Raw genomic sequence first — 26,212 nt, forward strand, 5'->3', positions numbered from 1 at the left:
ATGGTCTGTAGTGAGCCTTGAAGATCACAGATCCTTGAGTCTATCAGGCAAAGTATACAAAATAGAATCCAGAGGTGAGAAATGAATCTCATGGTATAATTGTGTTTTAAATGTACGTCTATTTAAGTCTCTAATGAGATTTCATTTTGCCCAGGAAACTGAAATTCTGTTTCTATTTTTTTTCTTATGGTGGTGGCCTTACATAATTTTCCCTTCTCCCCATCTCCCACCTAAACTTAACTATGCTTAAGAAGATCAAATAAAAATCCTTTCTATTTCACATGAATTCTGATTCCTACCTTGCCAGGTAAAGTCCGGGAAGAGATTGACTGTGTGGTTGGCAGACACCGGAGCCCAAGCATGCAGGACAGGAACCGCATGCCCTACACAGATGCTGTGGTGCACGAGATCCAGAGATACATTGACCTCGTTCCCAACAGCTTGCCCCATGCAACAACACAGGACATTAAGTTCAGAGAATATCTTATTCCCAAGGTGAGAGATATTTCATCTATACTCCTCCTTAGGAATCTCAGAATATCAACTATCATGGTCATAGAATTACAGATTGCCTAACCTTCTACAGGTCTTGCACAGTCAAAACTCAGACATCTCACCCTCTGACCACGTGCTTCTTTCCTTCTAGTTTGTTGATACAATTTTAGAAATATAATAGTGCTTACACTCCCACAGGAGTTTCAGGACATTGACAACTCCATGCTCTGCCTGTCCATTAACCCAATCTGCTCTTCACTTCCCTGCTTTCCAGTGTGTGTTTTTTTGAAGAAGATTAGCCCTGAGCCAACATCTGCTGCTAATCTTCCTCTTTTTGTTGGGGCAGATTGGCCCTAAGCTAACATCTGTGCCCATCTTCCTCTATTTTATATATGGGACGTCTGCTGCAGCATGGCTTGATAAATGGTGTGTCTGTCCGGGCCTAGGATCCAAACCAGTGAACCCTCAGCTGCCAAAGTGGAGTGTGTGAACTTAACTGCTATGTCACTGGCTGGCCTCTCTAGTGTATGTTTTATTACTCTTACCACTTAACTAGTATCCCATAACTGCCTCCCCTGCCCCCCAACCCCAGCCTCCCCACCTATCCATTTCATTTACTTGTCAAAAGTCCAATCCAACAGTTTCCTTCCTTCCTATCTGCCCATGTGCTAATGATCCCATCTGGAAAGGACCATACAGCCCAGCAGATTGGTATTATCACCAATCCCAGATGTGTCCTCAATCCTATCCAGCAATCATGCTTTATAACTTAACAAAGCTTGCACCACCGTGCTTGACAATGACTCTTTCAGTCCTGAACTCTTCCCTTCCAATTCTCCATGCCCTTTTTCTCAGGTGACCTGGGCTTCTACCTGACAGAGAAACTCAGAGCCATTGGAAGGGAACTCTCTCAATTCCCTTCCACTAGATTTACAATTTTGCTACATCCACACCCTTTGATTTCTCTTTCATGTCTGTTGTTTTGTAAAAGGATTCTCTTTTTATATAAAATAAATCTTTCTGCCTGTGGCATGGATCTCTTTCCTTTCACTCTTTCTGGGATCCTCCTCAAATAATCATTTCTTATTTTTTCCTTGTCTTTATTTTCTCCCTCCCTACTGCCCCCTTTCCATTAGCATTCAAACATGCTCAATTCTATTACATCTAAAAAAAAAAAAATCCTCCCCAAATCTTGACCCCTCTGTTCAATTCTGTCTTGTCTATTCCCTCAGATTCAAAATCTTGGAAGAAATTGGTTATAGTCTTGTAAACATTTCCTAATCAATCTCTTATTCATCAACCCATTGAAGTATACTTTCCATTCCAGTGATAACATTTTCATCAAAGCCATTGATGACCTCCATATTATTAAATCCAATGAATGTTTTCCAGAATTAATTTCACTTGGCCTCATGGCAGCATTTAACACCCTTAGGAATGTCTTCCATATGGGTATACTCACTTCTCACTTCAGTGATGTGATGCTCTCCTAGTTTTCCTCCTATCTCTCTGGGTATTTGTTCTGCATATTCTCTGCTCTCTCTGCCTCCCTCCATGTAACTTAAATGTTGATGTTTCTCAGGGTTTTACTGTTGGCCTCTAGTTTTTTCAGTTTTTATGCTTTCCTTCAGAATGATTCCTCCACTCCCAAGTTTGAAGTTTGGGCTGAGGTACTAAGTTATCACTCTGTTGTCTAGACTATCGGGATCTTGAACGTCAGTGTTCTTGAATAAGAACCTCCCAATCTAGGTTTATCTCTGGCTGGATTGGAGAATTACAGGCCGTGGCTCTTTTCTTTGGTCTTTTACAGTTTTCAAAGCACTTTCAAATATGTATAACCCAGGTTACAGTCCTCAGCTTGCAGTACCCCTGCCTGTGCTTCTGCCTGAATGATACCAGCTCAATTCAGGTTTCAGGGCAAATTTTCCCTCAAATGGATCACATCATACAAGAGTGACTATGAGCAATGTGGCTTCACTGAAGAGTTTGGATGTTAGAAGTTTAATTAGCACACTTCAATGCAAAAACTTAAAAATCGTGTACTAGGCATTTAAAGTGGCTAATAGATTTGTCTATAGGTCTCATTGTAAAATTTTGCCTCATGTTTGGCAAATTTGTTCCTGGACGCATATATTTTGTATTGTAATGTCTCTATGATTGATTAATCTCTTTATCACTGTGAAGTGTCGTTTCTAATCTTTGGTAATACTTTTTGTCCTGAAGTCCACTTTGTCTGTCATTAATGGAACCTTACCAGCTTTCTTATGGGTAAAGCATGCATAATAAATCATTTCCCATTCTCTTCATTTCAGCCTGCAACTTCAAACAGCACATAGTTGCTTCTTGCCTTTTTATCAAGTCTGATAATCTTTAATTATGAGACTTTTTTTAAATTGTGAAGTTTATGTCATCTACATTTACTTTAAATTTCTGTATATTTGCATTGAGTCTATTATCCTGGCTTTAATTCTTATTTGTGATTTCTTTTTGTATTTATCCTTCCCTGACTGAGTCAATCAATGATTTGGTGCCATTTCATTTTATTTCCTCTGATGACTCTATATTTATGCCTCTTGACATTTTACTTACGCTTCTTTTTCTGTTGTTCTTTTTGGTAGTTGATTTTGAGATTGCAATATGAATTTTTAACCTGTCACAGTATATGATAAAAATATGTTATTACTTCATGAAAAATTTGAAATTTACAGCAAAATATTTCCTTTTACACCATCCCACCCTTTATGCTCTTGTTGGCATATGTTTTAGTTGTATATGTTACTATTTTTACTCTGAAAAGCCAATCGTTTTAAGGAGACTTAAACATATATATATATGCACATAGAATTAGAAATAATTTTTAAAACTTTAAGAAAACTATTTTGACCTACCACTGCATTTTGATGTTCTTTATTCCTTCTTGGATTTGTGGCCGATCTGATGTCATTTCCCTTTGTTTCTAGAATGATTTGTGTTTGTTGAATTCTAGGTGTGTTGAGAAAGGTGTTTTAACTTATGTCTGTCTAACAATGCCTTAATATTACCTCACTGGTTTGTAATTTTCTTTTTTTGTAATGTTTTCAGGTTTTGGTGTTAGAATTATGCTGACTTTAAAAATACCTTAAGAAATGTTTTCTTCCTCCCTCTAGTTTTTTCTTTTATTTTTCCAGCTTTGTTGAGATAAAATTGCATGGTACACTTTGTAAGCTTAAGGCATACACTGTGATGATTTCATACACATATATATTATGAAATGATTAGCACAATAAGATTAGTTCATACATCCATTATCTCACATAATTGCCTTTTTTGGGGTAGAACATTTAATATTTACTCTCTTAGCAACTTTGAAGTATACCATACAGTATTGTTAATTGTAGTCACCAGGCTATATCCTAGATCCCTAGAACTTATTCATCTTACAACAGGAAGTTTGTACCCTTTGGCCAACGTCTCCTTTTTTCCCCCACCCCCGGACCTGGCAGTGACCATTCTACTTTCGCTTCTACGAGTTCAGCTGTTTTAAAATTCCACCCATAAGTGATATTATGCAATATTTGTCTTTCTTTGTCTGACCTACTTCACCTGTCATAATGCCCTCAAGTTTCATCCATGATGTTGCAAATGGCAGAATTCCCTTCTATTTATGGCTGAATAATATTTCATTGTATGTGTATATACCATATTTTCTTTACCCATTTATCTGTCAGTGGACACTTAGATTACTTTCATGTCTCAGCTATTGTAAATAATCCTGCAACAAATATGGGAGTGAAGATATCCCTTTGACTTTGTTTCCTTCAGATATATGCCCAGAAGTGGAATTGCTGGATTATATAGTAGTTCTATTTTTATTTTTTCAAGGAATTTCGATGCTATTTTCCAGAGTGGCTGCACCAATTTACGTTTCCACCAATGGTGGACAAGGATTTTATTTTATCTGCATTCTTGCCAATCCTCTTTATCTCTTTTGTCTTTTGGTAAGAGCCATTCTAACAGGTGTGAGGTGATACCTCATCGTGATTTTGATTTGCATTTCCCTGATGATTATTGATGTTGAGTGCCTTTTCACGTACATGTTGCCCATATATTTGTCTTCTTTGGAAAAAAATGTCTACTCAGATCCTTTCCCCATTTTTTAAAATTTTTTGGTGAGAAAGATCGACCCTGAGCTAACACCTGTTGCCAATCTTCCTCTTCTTGTTTGAGGAAGAGTGGCTCTGAGCTAACATCTGTGCCCATCTTCCTCTATTTTAAATGTGGCATGCTGTTACAGCATGGCTTGATGAGTGATGTAAACCTGTGCCAGGGATCTGAACCCGCAAACCTGGGTCATTGAAGTGGAGTGTGTTGAATTTAAACACCACAATACTGGGCCAGCCCTCTCTACCCATTTTTTAATTGGATTTATTTTTTTCCTATTGAGTTGTATGAGTTCTTTATATATTTTGGATATTAACTGCTTTTCAGATATATGATTTGCAAATATTTTCTCCTATTCAGTAGGTTTTCATTCTGTTGATAGTTTCCTTTGGTGTCCAGGAGTTTTTCAGTTTGATGTAGTCACACTTACTTTTTGTTTTTTTCTGCTTCTGTTGCCTCTTGTTTTAGTGTCAAATACCCCAAAAAATCATTGCGAAAACTGATGTCAAGGGAACTTGTCCTCTATATCCTAGCTCTTATCTTCAAGTCTTTAATCCATTTTGAATTGATTGTGTGTAGCATAAGACAGTGGTCCAGTTTCATTCTTTTCTGTGTGGCTGTCTAGTTTTCCCAACATCGTTTATTGAAGAGACTATCCTTTCCCTTGGCGCCTTTGTTGTAAACTAATTTACCATTCATACTTGGGTTTATTTCTGGGCTCTCTAGTCTTTCCATTGATCTATGTGTCTGTATGTGAATACCATACTATTTTAGTGATAATAGGTTTGTAATATAGTTTGAAATCAGGAAGCATGTTTCCAGCTTTGTTCTTCTTTCTTAAGATCACTTTGGCTTTTCAGAATATTTTGTGGTCCCACACAACTTTTAGGATTGTTTGTTCTATTTTTGCGAAAAATGTCATTGGAATCTTGATAGGGATTGCATTGAATTGTAGTTGACTTTGAGTGTTATGGATATTTTAACAATATTATTTCTTCCTGGTCATGAGCACAGACTGTCTTTCCATTTATTGTAACTTCATCAATTTCTTCATCAATGTCTTACAGTTTTCAGCATGCAGGTCTTTCATTTATTCCTAGGTAATTCATTCTTTTTGATGCTATTCTAAGTTGGATTTTCTCCTAATTTCTATTTCTGATAGTTCCTTATTAATGTGTAGAAACGTGACAGATTTTTGCACGTTGATTGTTGTGTCATGGCATTTGCTGAATTCATTTATTAGTTCTGACAGTTTTGGTGGGGTCTTTAGAGTTTTCCATCTATAATACGTCATTTACAAGTAGTGACTTTTATTTCTTCTTTACTGATTTGGATGCTTTTTATTTCTTTTTCTTGCCAAATTATTCTGGCTAAGACTTCTAGTTCTATGTTGAATAATAGTGGCAAGAGTGAGCATTCTTTTGTTTCTGATCTTAAAGGAAAATCTTTCAGCATTTCATTGTTGAGTATGACATTAGCTATGGAATTTTCATATATGGCCTTTATTATGCTGAGGTACATTTCCTCTACACCCACTTTTTTGAGAAGTTTTATAAGAAATTGCTGATTTTTGTGAAACTTTTTTTCTATTTTATCATCTATTGAGATGATCATATGATTTTTATCCTTCATTTTGTTAATGTGGTGTATCACATTGATTGATATGTGGATGTTGAACCATCCCTGCATCCCTTGATCATGGTGTATGATTCTTTTAATGTATTGTTGCATTCAATTTGCTCATATTTTATTGAAGACTTTTGCATGTATGCTCATCAGTGATATTGGACTGTAATTTTCCTTTTTTTGTGCTGTCCTTGTCTGGTTTTGGTATCAGATTAATGTTGGCCTCATAGAATGAGCTAGGAAGCATCCCATCCTCTTCAATATTTCAGAATAGCTTGAGAAGGATAGATATTAAATCTTTTTTGAATGTTTGGTAGAATTCACCAGAGAAGCCATCTGCTCCCAGACTTTTGTTTTTTGAGAGACTTTTCATTGCTGATTCAATTTGCTTGTTAGTAATCAGTTTGTTCAGACTTTCTATTTCTTCATTACTCAGTCTAGGTAGATTGTACATTTCTAGGAATTTATCCAATTTTTTAAGATGTCCAATTTTTTGGTGTATAGTTTTTCATAGTAGTCTCTTAGGATCCTTAGTATTTCTGTGGTCTCAGTTGTAATGTATTTTTATTTTTTATTTTATTTATTTGAGTCCTCTCTTTTTTTCTTGGTGATTGCTTTTAAAGTTTTGTCAATTTTGTTTATCTTTCTTAAGAAGTCTGTTCTTGGCTTCATTGACCTTTTCTATTGTCTTTTAGTCTCAATTTCATTTTTTATGCTCTGATTTTTGTTATTTCCTCCTTTCAACTAACTTTGGAGCCCATCCTGGTGATCTAGTGATTAAGATTCAGCACTCTCACCACTATGGCCTGTGTTTGTTTCCTGGTCAGGGTACTACATCACCTGTCAGTCAGTTGTCATATTGTGGCAACTGCATGTTGCTGTGAGACTGAAAGCTATGCCACAAGTATTTCAAATAACAGCAGGGTCACTCATGATGGACAGGTTTCAGTGGAGCTTCCAGACTAAGACAGACCAGGAAGAAGACCTGGGCACCAACTTCCAAAAAAATTGGCCATGAACACTCTTTGAATACCAGTTGAGCAGTATCTGATATAGTGCCAGAAGGTGAAAGGATGGCACAAAAAGACTGGGTAGGGTTCTGCTCTGCTGTACACAGGGTTGCTAGGAGTTAGAATTGATTTGGTGCTCTAATGACAAACTAAGTTTGAGCTTCATTTGTTCTTCTTTTTCTAGGTCCTTGAGGTGTAAAGCTAGGTTGTTTGTTTGAGAACTTTCTTGTTTCTTGATGTAGGCATTTATCACTATGAGCTTCTTTCTTAGACTGCTCTCCCTGCATTGCCTAAGTTTTGGTATATTGTATTTCCATTTTCAGTTTTCTTGAGGTATTTTTCACTTTGTCTTTTGATTTTTTCTTTGACCTATTGGTTGTTCAGTAGCATGTTCAGTGGCAAATGAAAAAATTTTCCAGTTTTCTTTCTTGTAATTGATTTGTAGATTCATTCTATTGTTGTCAGAAAAGATGCTTGAAATGATTTCAATCCTCTGAAAGTTACTAGTACTTGTTTTGTGCCCTAACATATGCTCTACCCTGGTGAATATCCCCTGTGTACTTGAGAAGAATGTGTACTCTGTTGTTTTTGGATGGAATGTTCTGTATATGCCTGTTAAGTACCTTCTTCTTTTTAAATTGGAATGTTTAGTTTATTAAAATGGAATGTAATTATTGATATGGTGGGTTCATGTCAACAGTTCTATCATTTGTTTCCTGTTCGTCTGCTTAGTTTATATTCCACTCTTTCTCCTTTCCTATTTTCTTCTGGAATAATTGCATTTTCAAAGAACTGTGTTCTGTTCCTCCCCTGGTTTATATTCCTGTTTCTCCTTTCCTGACTTCTTTTGAATCACTAGAATTTTTTAGAATTGTAAATGTCCATTGGCACCTAACTATTTTTTTTTACAATTTCTCCAGAGATTAAAATATGCATCCTTCAATTTTTATAGCACTCATAAAATTGATACTATAAAATTTTTTAAAATACAAGAATATTCACAGTGTGTACACATATTGAATCATTATGTTGTACACGTGAAACTAACATAATGTTATATGTCAATTATATCTCAATAAAAAAATACAGGGAAATTGCAATCACAGATTGCTGTTTTACCCTCTCCTCTTCTTTTAGGCTATAGTTATCGCTTACATAATATCTATGTAAATTATAAATCTACCATCAATAGTATAATTTTTGCTTTAAACCAGGCTTGGCAAACTCTTCTGTAAGGAGTTCAGATAATACATACTTAGACTTTGTGGGCCATCTGCTCTCTTGTGACTACTCACCTCTGCCCTTGTAGTATTGAAGTAACGATAGATCATACATAAACAAATTCACATGGATGTGTTCCATTAAAACTTTATTTACATAAACAGGTGGAAGTTTGGATGTAGAATACTGAGTTGACAAAGTTTAGATTTTCTTTTTCTTTTTAGCCTTTATATATTTCACTTTAGTATTTTCTGGTTTCCATTGTTTCTGATGAGGAGTTAGGAGTCATTTGAGTAATTATTCCCCTGTAGGTAATGTGCCATTTTTATCTGACTGCTTTCAAATTTTCTCTTTATCTTTGACTGACTTTTAACTACAATATGTTTGTGTGGTTTTGTTTTATTTATTCTGCTTGTCTTCATTTAAATTTGAAGAATTTTTGTCCATTATTTCCTCAAATATTTTTTGCCCAATCTCTCCTCCCTTTTTGGTATTCCACTGGTATTAATGCACAGGTTCCTGAAATTCTGTAATTTTTTTCAATTTCTTTCTATTCTGTAGACCAGAAAATTTCTATTGATTTATTTTCAAATTCACCAATTCTTTCTTTTGTCATATTAAAACTGCTGTAAAACCTATCTAATAATTCATTTAACCAATTATACATTTCAGTTTGAGAATTTCCATTTGATTCTTTTTGTAACATATTTTGATGATAGCAATTAGCATTTTAATCAATGTTGAGACAATTTTTCTTTATTTCCTTGATTATGGTAATAAGAGATCTTTCAAATTTCTCTTACTTTTTATTGCATTCTAAGTGTTATTTTAGTGTTAGTATTGTTCTCCATTTTCTCTTGAGTATGGGTCACACTTTTCTTGTGTCTGTATGCATTTAATAATTTTGGATTTTATCCTAGATATTTTGAATGATTTGTTGTAGCAACTCTTGATTTAGTTATATTCCTTTCAAGAACACTCAGTTTTACTCAAACAGCCACACAGGGTCTCTGTCCCACCTTCCAAGGCTGAAAAGATTATGTGCTGCTGTGCTTGGGGCTGGCCCCACCTGTCTGTGCTCCTGAGAGAGCTGACAACAACTGCTTGCTAAAGAGAGCCACCCTGGGGTCCTGCACTGTCTGTGAGCTGCTGAGCCTAGCAATAAGCCATGCTGGGTGCTTGACTCACTTAAAAGCAAAACAGCAGTAGTTGTGTGCTATTTGACCTTGCAGCCACCCATTCTGGGGCACACCTCACCCAGTAAAGTGACCATAGCAGCTGCACATGTCTGAGCCTTAGAACCAGTTGGCTTGGGGCCACCCTAGTCTACCCATGCACCTGAAGCAAAAACAAACCCACCACAACAGAAGGGCATATGTAGTCAACACAGGGGAAACTCCTGGAACATTTGAAACAGGTGACAAGAGGAAAGCATATTTCTGGGTCCCATAAGACATCTCTTATATAAGGCAAAATTTCCAAGATCAGGAGATGTAGCCAATATACCTAATACAGAGATATTAGCAGAGAGAATTAGGCAAAGTGAGGACACAAATGAATATATTCCAAATAAGGGAACAGGATAAATCCTCAGAAAAAGAACTAAACAAAACAGAGATAAACAATCTACTTTGTAAAGAGTGTAAATTAATAGTCATAGGGTGCTCACTGATCTTTGGAGAAGAATAAATGAACACAGTGAGAACTTCAACAAAGAAATGGAGAATATAAAAAAGAACCAATATGAACTGAAGAATACAATAATGGAAAAGAAAAATTCTCTAGAGGGAATCAACAGCAGACTAAATGTCACAAAGGAAGAGATGAGTGATCTGGCTGAAAGAGTAGAGGACATCACCCAAGCTGAACAGAAATAAAAAAATAGTTAAAAAGAAGGAAGACAGTCTAAGGGACCTCTATGACAACACCAGCATACTAAGATCTGTATTATAGGTGTCTCAGAAGGAAAAGAGAGAAACAGGGAGAAGAAAACCTATTTGAAGAAATAGCAACTGAGAAATTCCTTAACCTAAGGAAGGAAACAGACATCCAATTACAGGAGACACAGTGGGCACCACACAAGATGAAGCCAAAGAGGCACCCATCAAGACAAATGTCAAGAATTAAAGATAAAGAGAGAATCTTAAAAGCTGCAAGAGAAAAGCAACAAGTTACATACAAATGAAACTTCATAAGGTTATCAGCTGACTTCTCAGCAGAAACCTTACAGGTTAGAAGGGAGTGGCATGATATATTCAAAGAGCTGAAAGGCAATAGATCAAGCCAGGGATGCTCTACCCAGCAAGGTTATCATTCAGATTGGAAAGAGAGATAAAGAGTTTTCCAGAAAGGCAAAAAGTAAAGGAGTTTATTACCACTAAACTGAACTTACAAGAAATGTTAAAGGGGCTTATTTAACTGGAGAAGGAAAGACCACAAGTAGGAATAAGAACATTGTCAAAGAAAAAATATCATTGGTAAAGGCAAATCTACGGTAAAGGTAGTGGATCAACCACATATAAAGCTGGTATGAAGGTCAAAAGACAAAAGTAATAAAAATATCTATCTTTATGATATGAGGTTAAGGGATACACACACACACACACACACACACACACACAAAGAGCATAAGTATGCTATGAAAAACATAAAATGTGGGGAGGAGTGTAAAATTGTAGGGGTTTTAGTGAAAGGTTAATCTTAAGAGACAATCAACTTAATATAGACTTCTATTTTCCTAGGTTATTTTATAGGAACCAAGTGGTAACCACAAACCAGAAACCTATAATAAATACACAAAAAATAAATAGGAAGGAACCCAAATATAATATTAAAGAAAGTCATTAAATCACAAGGGGAGACAGCAGGAAAGTGAGAAAGGAAAAGAGGAGAACTACTAAAACACCAAGAAAAAAGTAAAACGTGGTAATAAGTACATTATTATCAATAGCTACGTTAAATGTCAATAGACTAAATGCTCAAATCAAAAGACATAGGGTGGCTGAATGGATTAAAAAAACAAGAACCATTTATATGCTGCTTACAAGAGATACACTTCAGAACTAAAGACACTCACAAACTAAAAGTGAAGGGATTGAAAAGGCACTCCATGCAAAGGGAAGTGAAAAGAAAGCTGGGGTAGCAATACTTATTTCAGATATACTTTAAAACAGCAGCTGTAACAAGAGACAAAGAAGAGCACTACATAATGATAAAGGGAACAATCTAACAAGAGGATATAACACCTGTAAATATCTGTGCACCCAACATAGGAGCACCTAAATATATAAAGCAATTATTAACAGACATAAAAGGATAAACTGATAGTAACACAATAATAGTAGGGAACTTTAACCTCCACTTATGTAAATGGATGGATTGTCCAAACAGAAGATCAATAAGGAAACATTGGTCTTAAATGACACATTAGACCAGATTTTCTTTGTAGACACATACAGTACATTCCATCCCCAAACTGCAGAATACACATTCTTTCTTCATGCACATGGAACATTCTTCAGAATAGATCACATATGAGGCCACAAAAGAAGTCTCAATAAATATAAGCAGATTGAAATAATACCAAGTATCTTTTTCTGATCAGAACAGTAGGAAACTGGAAATCAGCTACAAGAAGAAAGCTGAAAAAACCATAAATACGTGGAGATTAAACAAAATGCTAATGAACAACTATTAGGCCAATGAAGAAATCAAAGGAGAAATAAAAAAATACCTGGAGACAAATGAAGATGAAAATACAATATGCCAAAATTTATGGGATAGAGCAAAAGTAGTACTAAGAGGAAAGTTTATGGCAGTACAGGCCTACCTTAAGAAACAAGAAAAATTTCAAAGAAACCATCTAACAGTGCACCTAGAAGAACTAGAAAAATAAGAACAAACAAAGGCCAAAATCAGTAAAAATTAGGAAATAAAAATCAGAGCATTTAAAAATAAATGAAATAGAGACTAAAAATCAGTAGGAAAATTACCAATGAAACTAAGAGCTGATTCTTTGAAAAGATAAACAAAATTGACAAACCTTTAGCTAGATTCACCAGGAAAAAATGAGAGAAGGCTCAGATAAATAAAATCAGAAATGAATGAGGAGATATTACAATGGAGACTACTGAAGCACAAAAGGATTATAAGAGACTAATATGGAAAGCTATATGGCAGCAAATTGGATAATCCTGAATCAATGGGTAAATCTTAGAATCTCACGACCTTCCAAAACTGAGTCATGAAGAAATGAGACTCTGAATAGACCGATCACTAGTAAGGAGATCGAAACATTAATCAAAAACCTCACAAAAAACAAAAGTCCAGGACCACACAGCTTCCCTGGTGAATTCTACCAAATGTTCGTAGAAGACTTAATACCAATCCTTCTTAAACTCTTCCAAAAAGTTGAAGAGGAAGGGAAGCTTCCTAAGTCATTGTATGAGACCAGCATTACTCTTATACCAAAACCTGACAAGGATAACACAAAAAAGAAAATTATAGGCCAATATCACTGATGAACATAGATGCAAGAATTCTCAACAAAACACTAGCAAATTGAACACAACAATACGTTGAAAAGTTCATACACCATGATCAAGTGGGATTTATTCCATGGGTGCAGGGATTTTTTCAACATCCACAAATCAATCAATGTGATACACCACATTAACAAAATGAAGAATAAAAATCATGTGATCATCTCAATAAATGCAGAGAAAATATTCAACAAGATACAGCATTCATCTATGATAAAAATTCTGAATAAAATGGGTATAGAAGGAAAGTACTTCAATGTAATAAAGGCCGTATATGACAAATCCACAGCCAACATCTTACTCAACAGTGAACAACTGAAAGCTATCCCTTTAAGAATAGGAAGAAGACAAGAATGCCTATTTTCACCACTCTTCTTTAACATGGTAGTGGAAGTCCTAGCCAGAGCAATTAGTCAACGAAAAGAAATAAAAGGGATCCAAATTGGAAAACATGCAGTAAAACTGTCAGTATTTGCAGATGACATGATTTTATGCACAGAAAATCTTAAAGAATCCACTAAAAATTATTAGAAATAATAAATGAACACAGTAAATTTGCAGGTACAAAATCAACATACAAGAATCAGTTGCATTTCTATACACTAACAACAAAATAGCAGAAAGAGAAAGTAAGAATACAACCCCACTTATAATTGCAAAAAAAAAAAAATAATGTACATAGGAAAAAATGTAACTGAAGAGGTGAAAAACTTGTACACTGAAAACTCTAAGACATTGTTGAAAGAAATCGAACAAGACACAAAGAAATGAAAAGATATTCTGTGCTCATGGATTGGAATAATAAACATTGTTAAAATGTCTATACTTCCTAAAGCAATCTACAGATTCAATGCAATCCCTCTCAAAATCCCAATGACATTTTTCTTGGAAATAAAACAAAGGTACCTAGAATTTATATGGAATAATAAAACCCCCAAATAGCCAAAGCAATCCTGAGAAAAAAAGAACAAAGCTGGAGGTATCACAGTCCCTGATTTAAAAATACTACAAAGCTATAGTAATCAAAATGGCATGGTACTAGCACAAAAACAGACACAGAGATCAACAGAATAGAATTGAGAGCCCAGAAATAAACCCACACACCTATGGACAGCTAAATTTCAACAAGGGAGCCAAAACGTCAAAGTGGAGGACGGAAATTCTCTTCATCAAATGGTGTTGGGAAAACTGGACAGCTGTTTCTTTTCTAGGATTTATCCCCAATCTTTTCAGCTTCTGTACAGGTGATGGACCTGAACGTTGTCACTGGCTTGAAGAACCAGCGAGACAGTTGGCTTACAGCCAAGTTTTAGTCACCTAATAGTTTGCTGCCTGGGGCCTGTGCTCAACACAACAACATGAAAATAGAAAACCGACCTGTTCCCTTTGCTTTTTTTCAAGTGTTTTCTGCATTTCAGTACCTTCCTGATTTTGGTCACCCTCCAGAAATGTGTGCGTGTGTGTTTATGTGTATTTCAGAGTTTATAGTTATTATCTCTTGGGGAACTCTTCCAATAGGAGCTTCTCAGCCGTTACTCTATTGATATGCCTCTAACTTCACTAACATTTCCTTTTGCAGTCTCTAATGCTTTTAATGCCATGTAGTAAAAATTTCCTTTCTAGAATTTCTATTTTTACAGTTTTAATTTCCCTGCTGATATTTGCCATCTATTCTTTATTATTACTAATTGTTCGTTTAAGTGCTTCGATAGACTCCTAATATAAAGTTCTTGCATGATTCTAACATCTAGGATATTATGGGGTCTGCCTCTATTGACTATTTTTTTCTTTAATTATGGGTCATGTTTCCTTGTTTTTCACATTTAATAATTTTTTATTATATGCGCAACGTTTTGAATGGTACCTTGTGGGGAGTCTAGATTTAAAGGACATTGACTTTTATTCTCCCAGGCAGCTAAATTACCAACAAGTGTTTTCCAGTCTGTTCGACTTACTATAATTCTTTGTTATGGTGGCTTAATTTCAAATTTGAATTTAGTCTTTGGGCATGGTCCTTAGTCCAGGGTGGGTTCCTTAATCCAACAACTTAGAACTTTTGGAGTCACCACAGAAATTCTGAGGTGTCAAGAACATTCTCTCCACTCTAACTGGGTTGGAACTTCAACATCTCTATCACTGTACAATGTCTGGTATCCACCTTCAGTTCTCAAACCTCCAGCAGTCATACTCGGACAGGCTTCATGGAATTTCCTCTTGCATGTGTGCAACCCAACCATGGACTTTCAGAGAATAGTCCTGTACAATCTTGAGATCCTCATTTTTGTAGATTTTTCCTGTCACAAATTCTAGGTGCCACATTTTGATCTGTGTCTCTTTAGGTCAAAAAAGCACCACTTTGCTTGGCCGTCACCTCCCTGCACTCTGGTAGGAAAGTATTCTCAGGTAGAAACTCACAGTGATTGTAGGGCCTACATAACATTCTTCAGTACAGCATCACAATCCTGGATTGCCTCTTGTTCAATGCTGGAAAACTGTTACTTCACATATTTTTTTCCTGGATTTATATTTGTTTTAGTTGTGAGAGCAACTCCAAAGCAGTTGCTGTGTTATAGCCTGAAGTAGATGGTCCCATCAGCTGGGAGAAGTGTTTTGCCACATATTAAATTTATATGGAAGCCTGTTCTAGGACTGACTATACTATCTCCTATCCTTCATGCTCAGGGCGTTTCTATTAGTTCACCCAGAGCAGAAAATGAATCACAAATGTAGTTGTGTTATGGGGCAGAGGCTCAAGAAATATTGAAACTTCAGTTTCTTTTTCCTTTGTCCACATGGAAATGACAGTCTATGCATTCGATCCATGACCTTTCTAGAATGAGAACTACATCATACATTTGGAAAGGCTGTACAGTATACTAGAATGCCTCGGACAGAGGTGGATTTGAATTTTTTCTCTGCTATGTAAGAAATGTATGATTTTATTAAAAGATCACAAGATATCATAAATGAAATCATTATCATCACAACAGTAAAAGAATGTCTCTCTATTGAGCCTTTTACCATGTGGTAATATTTGTTTAAGAAGTATTTAATATTTGTTTAAGAAGTATTTTATATATTACCTCATTTTATGTCTACAATAAACCAATCCAGATGTTGTTTACACTTTACTAGTGATGAAAATGAGGCATGGAAATAAACAACTTACCTATGGTCATAGAGGGAAAGATTCGATTGATTCTGAAAACTAAACTCCAAATCATTATCTTACACTGTGTCTCTGAGTTTGGCAAAACCCTACTAGAAACAGGAAATGCTCTCTCATTTCCATAAGAATATGCAACAATTCATTTGAAAGAACATCGCAGAAGGAGGGGGATACTTGCTTACCAAGTGTCTCATCTGGGTCGGAAAGTGAAGGGTTTTTAAGAATATGGCCATTAAAGTAGAATTTTGAAGAAGACTGAATACTTGCTTCTAAATAAATGAGCTGGATTTTCAGTGACGTCAACTGTTTTAGACAACACTGCAATTATTTGTCAAGAACAATGCACTCCAGAGAGCTCCGTGAATTTTCTGAAATGGAAATGCTGGTGTCTGGCTACAAACTGAGGAGGATGGAGTCCATGAACAGAGCCCTGGACTGACATTATATGATATAAGACCTGTTAGGCTGGGTCATTAACTTGTTGCGTGACATGAAACAAATAAGTTCTCCTTTTTGTGTCTCAATCTCCTCATCTATAAAGCAAAAGGATTAGATGAGGGGCTTTTTTTGTTTTCAAGCTGCATGACCTTCTTTATAATCCAGTTTATCTGTTTCTCTTTGTATCAGGGCACAGAGATATTAACATCTCTGACTTCTGTCCTGCACGATGACAAAGAGTTTCCCAACCCAGAGCAGTTTGATCCTGGCCACTTCCTGGACGAAAGTGGTAACTTTAAGAAGAGTGACTACTTCATGGCTTTTTCAGCAGGCAAGCAAACTGCATTTTTATCTGTCAACAGGGGTCAAGTGAGATGAGGAAGAGCATTGCATGAAGGCTACTCTGGGCTGGATGAATTGTCATTTGTATGAGGCCAGATGCACCACTCCCGAAGTCCAGGTTATTTCTCATTGGATTGGAGGCTGCCTTCACTAAGTTTGTCTCATAACCCACCACTGAGATTCCTAAGAGCTTCCACTAGAAGTCCAATTCCACTAAGTATTTTTCACCGGCCCTAAGAAGCCAGTTCGCTCAATAAGCTTCACTGAGACCCTTATATGTAGCAGCTGCATGCTCAGATCCTGGGACACAAATGTGAATCAGAAACAGATCCTCTCTCTAGGAGAGGGGAGAGCAAATTGACAGGCAATGAAACTCCTGAGTGACAAATGCTCTTTGAGGGGCAGCTGTGGGAGCCCAGAGAGAGGAGCTCCTGACTCCTGCCTTTTGGGAGTCAGGGGCAGAGGGCACAGTAGTTGGAGGGTAAGGAAAATTTTCTTGCAGGAAGTAGCATTTGAGTATCTTCCTTCAATTTCTTAGAGGCCTGGAAGGAAACAGGTGCACCCTTGAAAAAAGGTTAAAGTGATTTTAACGAATAGACTGTTTTCGGAGATGTGGGCAGGATTAAGGGAAGTAACAAAGTATGGTGAAGTACTCAGGGACAAACATCAGCAGGAAGATGTTGCCATCCTAGGTCAGAAGGATCCAGGGAAGGAGGGTGTTACTGGAATGACTGGAACCCAAACTGACCTTTAGCAAGGAGAGGGTGGATACCTCAACAGCAGATGCATCTATAGGTGGAGGAGTACAGCCAGTGCCTAAACTGTCTCCTGGCAGGAAGGGATTGAAGGAATAAGTACTCTGACCCTTTCAATATCTAATCCTCGGAATGTATTCAGAACCCAAAAGGGAACCAACTTCTGGGTTTATGAATTCTATAGAATCATCTTCCTGAACACAAAGTAGGCATGGATGGAAGACAAACAAACATAGAATGGATCTGGAAGGAAGGAGAAATGAAGAAAATTCAGCACATTCCAAAGGAGAAGCAAGGGTTAGGTGCAGTGTCTAGAGATGATCTCAAAGCAAGATACTGCTGCACTAGTCCTGGCCTGTCTTCCTGTATTTTGGGCCCGCTATTGCAGTAAGAGCCTGCTCGAGATTTCTGTTCATTGCACAGGGCTTGCAGGCCTGCTTTTGTCCTGATATTGTGGCAATCGTGACAAGATCTAAGGCCGTACCTTAAGAGTTTATACTCTAGCCTGTGGGACAGATGAATAATTACAATTTCATGTGAAATGTGCTGTATTAGAAGCACTGATGAGTGTTGTGGAGAACAGATAAGGGAGTGAATTGTATACCCTGAGCAGGTGAAGGAAGTTTGCATAGAATAAATGACATCTGAGCTCATTCTAGAAGCGTGTGGAGAATATCATCAGGCAGAGTGGAGAGGAGGACTATTTCAGTTGAGGAATGACTGGAATCTCAGATAATATTTGAAATTACCAGTCTGTTTGGAGATTTGTGAAGAGTTAGTAACGCTTTTGGCTAGTTTACTTTTTTATATTTTTATACTTGGCAATGGTAAGGCTAGGAATTTTTTAAAGTAGGACATGACGAGGTTAAGATTATCCTTTAGAATCCAGATAAAGAGAAATAAATCTATTGTTGAGTCTTGGGAGGTAGATGTATAGGGTGTGTCTCATGCCAGTTGGGATAGTAAGTGTCTATTTGTGTTTGTGTGTGTGTAGAAAGATGTCACTGGCAAACCTCAGCAAAACAATTTCAATGTGGAGGTAGAGAAAAGATTTTTTCAGAAAGCATGTACACAGAAATCCATGCTGAGGAAATGAAGGAAACCAGGTTTGAGTGTAGATAAAAGAAGCCATCAGTTAATTAGTCCTTTAATAATTAATTCCATTTATTTAAGCCTCCCTGTGTGCTAACTCAGAAGTAGAATTAAATGAATATTTACTTCATATGTCATTTTTTAGGAAAAAGAGTTTGTGTTGGAGAAGGCCTGGCCCGCATGGAGCTGTTTTTACTCCTGACCAACATTTTACAGCATTTTACCTTGAAACCTCTGGTTGACCCAAAGGACATTGACACTACCCCAATTCTCAGTGGGATAACCGCTGTACCACCCTTCTATGAGCTCTGTTTCATTCCAGTCTGAAGAAAGGGCAGGCCGCCTGATCACAGAGCGAGACTCGCTAGCCTCATCTGAACAAGCCGGATGCTTTCTGTCCTGTTTGTTAGCCATTATCCATTCCCCCTTAACAGCAGAAATGACGTTCCTGAGCCCTGTCTCTTCTAATTTTCCCCATCCGTTAAGATTCAGTTCAAATTTCCCTGCATGAAGTAAAGCTCACTGGTTTGTCTCCAATAAACTTCTTATTGTAACACAATTTTGAGATCTCAAGCTACATCTCATCTGCAGTGTACACAAAGTGGAAGGCACCTTATAGTTGTCACATTTTGTTTTATTAAAAATTAAAAATTTGAAGTTATCCCATGGGTTAAAACATTTTAATAACAAAATATGAAATTGACTCATCTCTTATTCGTATCTAGCTCTCCAGGGGAATGCTCTCTTGACAGTTTGGCATGTAGAATTTCTATACTTTTGCTATGATTATTAAAATATAACTATGTATGTGCTGTGTATGTTTGCATATGTATGTTTGTATAGGTGTATGTATGTATATGTATATACATGTGGGGAGAAAATAGAGGAAGATCATTTCATCCAGAGGCAATCGCATGAATTTGTTGATCTGTCCAAGGATGTCCTTCCTCTTTTGCCCTAGTGGTTAAAGACACATGCACACAGATATATTAAGGCACAGAAGAGGGGAATATAATATATATGAATGGTTATATTTGAACACATGCATACAGAAATTTATGTGTGGTTTTATGTGTATGTTTGTGTGAATATACATATGTACACACATGTATATATTTACATGTAATATAAACATATGTTTATCACATTATATATGTATCATAATAGCTATGATTTGACGGTGACATTTATATAGTAACATATAGATAGTTTCACAAACAGTATAAATAAATGTGTCTCATATACCCTGCTGATTGCCTATAATAATTTTACATAATAATTTTAAAATGATCTCACTATCCAAGTTTGTTTAGATTATTTTTGAAATTTTGCAACTTTTGAACTTTTGTTACATGCTATTATGTGCATATATCTTTTATTATTCCTGTGCTACTTCTTTACGATAGTTTCCTAGATGTGATATGGCTGCACATATATGTGCACATTTATTTTTCATAGATATATATGAAGAATATTGCACTAAAAATTATATATGTTTACTTTTCTGTCATGAGTGTAATAGAAACACTATTTGACCCAACTCTTATACTGAGGGCAATTTTTTTTGTAGATTTAATAATTTTAATTACCTATCATGGATTTTTTCAAGTAGGAAGTCCTACCATCTGCAAATAATATTTCATTGCAATGACCAGAAATTTCTATAAATAGCATCTACACCTTTGTATCTCTCTCTCTCTGACATCACATACACATATACACACATATATTTACACTAATATTTGTTTTTAAGCATGGGAAAGTGATAAAAATTGTGAAGATTTGTGGGGACAAGATAATAGCATTTGGGAAATCCATATTGGGAAGAATGCTTTTTGATGTGATTTTACCCTTGAGTTGATTGCTCATTTGAAATCAAGAGCTGAGAGGCTGAAAGGCTGATTATAAAATCTCACATAGGAGCTTTAGAACCTGAAAAAAGTTTTTGGCACATCCCCAGGGCTAGTAGGAAAAAAAATGGAGTTTAGAGTCAGCCAAGTACGAAAGACCAAGTAAACATATTGACTTCAGTTGAAGCCTGAAGGTAACAGTGAAAGTCTGCAACCAAAGGTTAGGAATCAGCCTGAAGTTGAAGAATCCTTATGACTACAGTCCTGCTGTAAAGAATTTCAATCACTGTTTGCATTACATTGATCCACGCCTAAATGTTTTCTGCTTGCTGGAAGCATCCTTTTGGCTGGAGAAAGGTAATGCCATTTATAGCCTCAAATTATCAGTGCATTATTTATTGTACAATGTGTAGGACACAATAAAGATAAAAATGCAACTGAGAAACATGTGATCTTCTCAATAAATGTACAAAAAATTGATAAAGCTCAACACTCTAACAAATTGAGAATAATATAGGATTTCCTAAATCTGAAAAAGGATATCTCCAAAATCCTAGACAATGTTTATATAATGATGAAATATTAAACCCTATCCCCATAAGTTTGAAAATAGTAAGGATATACACTCTCATTACTTTTATTCAATATGAGACTGAAAGATGTCAACAAAATTGTGTGAAGTAGTGACTTGTGAAAATTCCAACATAAAACAATGAGAGCACAGGCAAAAATTATCAGATCAACTTTTCAGAACTCTTGAAATTAGCCAAAGGCTTACATCAATCTGCAGAATGTTTATTCAAGTAAAATGGATAAATCTCAGTAAGAACAGTGAACTCTGGTGTTTTAACTTGCCTTATTCCCTTCTTTTGTCTCTCCTGCCATGAGGTAACTTGAAAAGATATAGCCCATAATGATGGTGAAAAGCAGCAGTCTAACAGCCACTGGAGATGGCAGAATGGAGTTGGAGCTCCTTCAAAGCCCTATTCCCAAAGAATTATTATTTGACCTGCCTTGTGGTTCCCTGGAACACCTCACATGCAGGGTTGTCTTTATTTGATCTGATTATGAGCTTACCCAGTAAAAACAGCATTTTCCCCAGAAGAATTTGTTGAAAACAATTAGAGGCAATTTTTCGAGAAAGTGGATGCCTGAAGCTATGGGAAACAGTTGGGGGAAATCAGTAGACCAACTAAAAAGCTTAAAAGGAAAAGCTTCAGAATGAGATATTCATAAGAGGCTTTGAAAAACTCTGACATATTATCGAGACATTACAAGTCCATACATGCTCAGAAAGACCTGAGAAGACCCTAAGCTCTCACATCTGGTTAACCTTAAGGCCCTGTGTAAGCAGGAAGTGAAGGCTAAGGCAGAATTCTAAACTGCCTGGATGAGTGTTGAAGGCATGTTCTGACATACACACTGAGCATCTTATAAAGACAAAGAGATTTATTGGTTCTAGACTACTAAGGAAATATCTGTCCAGCTAGTGGATGAGCACTAGGCTAACTGAGCAAAGGCTTTAGTGGGTGCACAGGACAAAGAACAGAAACTTCACAGAATTATTTCAGAGTAGTCATGAAAGAAAAATAAAGAAAATAAACTGCTAAGAATATTCTGTTTAGGTCTGGAGGGTGTAAATGTGTAGCTGAATAGAATTAACTTCTGATGGTAAAGAAGTGTGGCTATAGGAATTGGCTACAAGGTTAATACAAAAATGAATTTCTCTACACTATCAAGAAATAATTAAATGATGATATTATTAAAATAACCATTTAAAATAACCTAAAACCCTCTCAAATTACTACAAATATGTCTGTTGTATAATGTGCAACACCTCAACACTACAAACTACATAACATTGCTGGGAGAAGCGAAAGAATACTCAAATACATTGAGAGTTATACCATGTTCATAAGTCGAAAAAAATTAATATTCTTAAGGTGTCAGTTCCCAAAGCTCACTATAAAGTTAATGAATTCTCAATCAAAGTCTTATCAGAATTTCTGTGGGAATCGACCAATTGATTGGAAAACCTGTGTGGAAATGCAATGAAGCTATTATACTCAATATAGCATTGAAGAAGAAGAAGAAGAAGAAGGAGTAGAAAGACGGAGGACTTACATATCAAGTATAAAGACTTACTTTAAAGCTATAGCATTTAGGACAATGTGGGATAGGCACATGGATAGCAAATTGGAATGGAATAGAATCGAGTTTAGAAACAGACTCACACCTATACAATCAAATGAGAGTGCTACTTAATTTAGTAGGAAAAGGATAATCTCAATAATTGATGCTAAATAAAGTGAATAGTCAGTTGGAAGAAAATGCAACTAGTTTCCTACAAGTTGTTTACAAACAGTAATTTGAGATGGATCATAGATAGAAATGTGAGTAATAAAACTATAAAGCCTCTAGTGTAAAACATAAGAGCAAGTCTTTATGGCCTTGAACTCTACAAACAGATAATTTTTAAAAATAGGTTACAGAAATCACTTATTACAGGAGATTGATAAATAGGTCTTTATTTAAATTAATATTTAAAGTCATATCCATCAAAATATATCATTTAATGTAGTCAAAAGGTAAACTACAGACTGGGAGAAGTATTTGCAGTAGATATATCCATGGAAGCACCTATATCCAGGTTATATAAAGAACTTGAGAAAAAAAAGGCACCCAAATATTTTTTAAACTGTCAAAATGTTTGAACAATCACTTCATAGAAGAGAATATCCATGTGGTCATGAGAAAGGTACTCAACTTTATTGGTTATATTGGAAATAAAAATTAAAACAACAAATGAATTACTATTACATACCTATCAAAATGGAAAAAAAAATCCTGAAAATCCCATGTTTGTGAGAATGTGCTACAATTGGAACTCTCGTATATTGCTGGTGGGGTATAACTTGTTTCAAAACTCTGAAGTGTTTGACTATATGTCCTAAATGTAGACACGTGCCTACCCCTAGAGACCAGGGACTTTACTCTCAGTTGTATATCCCAGAGAACATATGCACACATCAAAGAAAAGACCTGAACAAGAGTATTCACAATGGCTTTCTTTAGTAGCCCCACACTGGAACCAACCCAACGTCTATTAAATTTACAGTGGACAAACATATCATGTCATTTTCATACAGTGGAATACTACTATCAATAAAAAAAGAACAAACCACTACTACTTGTGGAAACATCCATTAATCTCATAGGTATAAGGTTGAATGAAAGAGCAGACATCAAAAAATACATTCTGTAAGATTATATTTTTGTACATTTCTAGAATAGGCAAAACTAGCCTTCGTTGATAGAATTCAGAATAGTGGTTTATTCTCTAGGATGAATGGACTGGAAAAGGCCATGAGAGAGTCTCCTGGGATGTTGGAAAATGTTCTAGATCTCGATGTGGACGGTGCTTATGAAGGTGTATGCATATGTATATATTATGAAGGTGTATACATATGTAAAAAGTCACCAAAACATATACTGAAAATTAATGCAGTTTACTGGATGGGTTTTATATTTCAACAGAGCAAAAGATAAATCAAATAAACAAACCTACAGAAAACAAGATACTTACAAAGATATGAGAATAAAGAGTAGACCATAGAAATAAAAATCTGTTAAATCCAAATGTTAGAATTACCTGAGAGTGGAAATATAGCAAGTGTGATGAAAATATTTATAGAAATATAAATGGAAAGATAAATAATGCCAGCATAAAAAACAGAAAATATTAAAAAATATTAAATAAAAGTTTTATTTTATTTTTCCAGCTTTATGTGGTATAATTGACATAAAAATTGTATATATTTGATACAATATGATGTTTTGATATACATTGTGAATGATTACCACAATCAAGTTAATTAACATATCCATCACCTCATAGTTCATTTTTTTGTTTTTTTGGTGTAGTGAGAACACTTAAGATCTACTCTCAGGAAATTTCAGGTATATGATAAAGTATTATTAACTATAGTCACCATGTTGTAGATCTAGATCTCTAGAACTCATTTAGGTTATAATGCAAAGTTTGTACCCTTTGACTAATATCTCCCCATTTCCCCCACCCTCAGCCCTGGCAACCACCATTCTATATTGTGTTTCTGTGATTTCAACTTTTTTTTTAATATTTCACAGAGAAGTGATACCATATAGTATTTCTATTTCCCTTTGTGAGATATTTAATTCAGTATAATCCCTGCAGTTTCATCCACATCATCACAAATGGCAGGATTTCCTTTCTTATGGTTAAATAATATTCTACTATACATTATATTGTATTTTCTTTATCCTTTCATTCATCAGCAGACTTAGGTTGTTTCCATACCTTGGCTATTGTGAATAATGCTGCAGTGAACACGGGAATGTAGACATCTCTTTGAGACACTGATTTCATTTTCTTTGGATATATGCTCAGAGGTAGGATTGATGGATTATATGGGAGTTCTATTTTTAATTTTTTGTGGAGCCTCCATACTGTATTCCATCCTAATTGTAACAACTTGCATTCCGACCAACAGTATATGTTTCCTTTTTTCCACTTTCTTGCCAGCACTTATCTTTTGACTTTTTGATAACAGCCATCATAACAGTGTGAGATGATAACTGATTGTGGTTTTGATTTGCATTTACCTGAGGATTAGTGATGTTGAGCAACTTTTCATGTACCTGCTGGCTATTTGGATGTCCTTTTTGGAAAAATGTCTATTCAGATTATCTTCCCATTTTTTAATTGGATTTTTTCCCCTATTAATTGTATGAGTTCTTTATATATTTGGGATATGAATCCTTTATTTTGCAAATATTTTCTCCTATTCTGTAGATTGCCTTTTCATTTTGATAATGGTTTCTTTCGGTGTACAGAAGCTTTTTATTTTGATGGAGTCCCACTTATTTATATTGCCTTTAGTTGCCTTTTATTTTGGTGTCAAATCCAAAAAATCATTGCCAAGACCAATGTCAAGGAGCATATCCCCTATCTTCTAGCTCTTACCTTCAAGTATTTAACCAATTTTGAGTTGATTTTTGTGTGTTGTGTAAGATAGTTGTCCAGTTTCATTCTTTGGCTTGTGGCTGTCCAGTTTTCCCAACACCATTTATTGAACAGACTGTTTTTTCAACACAATATTTTCTTGGCTCCCTCATCATGAATCATTGACTGTATATGTGTAGGTTTATTGCTGGGCTCTCTATTCTGTTCCATTGAGTTGTGTCTTCTTTTTTTTGAGGAAGATTAGCCCTGAGCTAATATCTGCTGCCAATCTTCCTCTTTTTTGCTGAGGAGGACTGGCCCTGAGCTAAAATCTATGCCCGTCATCTTCTACTTTATATGTGGGACGCCTGCCACAGCATGGCTTGACAAACAGTGCGTAGGTCCACAGCTGGTATCCAAACTGGCAAATCCCAGGCCGCTGAAGTGGAATGTGTGAACCTAAGCGCTGTACCACTGAGCCGGCCCCAATTTATGTCTGTCTTTATGTCAATAACAGACCGCTTTGATTAAATAGCTTTGTAGTATAGC

The 26,212-nt window shown here is 35.8% G+C and overlaps 1 protein-coding gene across 1 annotated transcript; it reads left to right on the forward strand.

Moving 5' to 3' along the window:
• Window positions 1-291: 291 nt before the first annotated feature.
• LOC139046382 (cytochrome P450 2C21-like) lies at window positions 292-21,208 on the forward strand (the record flags this gene model as incomplete). Its single annotated transcript, XM_070519259.1, has 3 exons — window positions 292-495; window positions 16,830-16,971; window positions 18,975-21,208. Coding segments are annotated over 3 exons (528 nt in total), but the record flags the coding sequence as incomplete, so codon positions are not given.
• Between the last annotated feature and the right edge of the window lie 5,004 nt (window positions 21,209-26,212).

The sequence above is a fragment of the Equus asinus genome, chromosome 2 (assembly GCF_041296235.1).
Source record: "Equus asinus isolate D_3611 breed Donkey chromosome 2, EquAss-T2T_v2, whole genome shotgun sequence".
NCBI classification, from domain to species: Eukaryota; Metazoa; Chordata; class Mammalia; order Perissodactyla; family Equidae; genus Equus; species Equus asinus.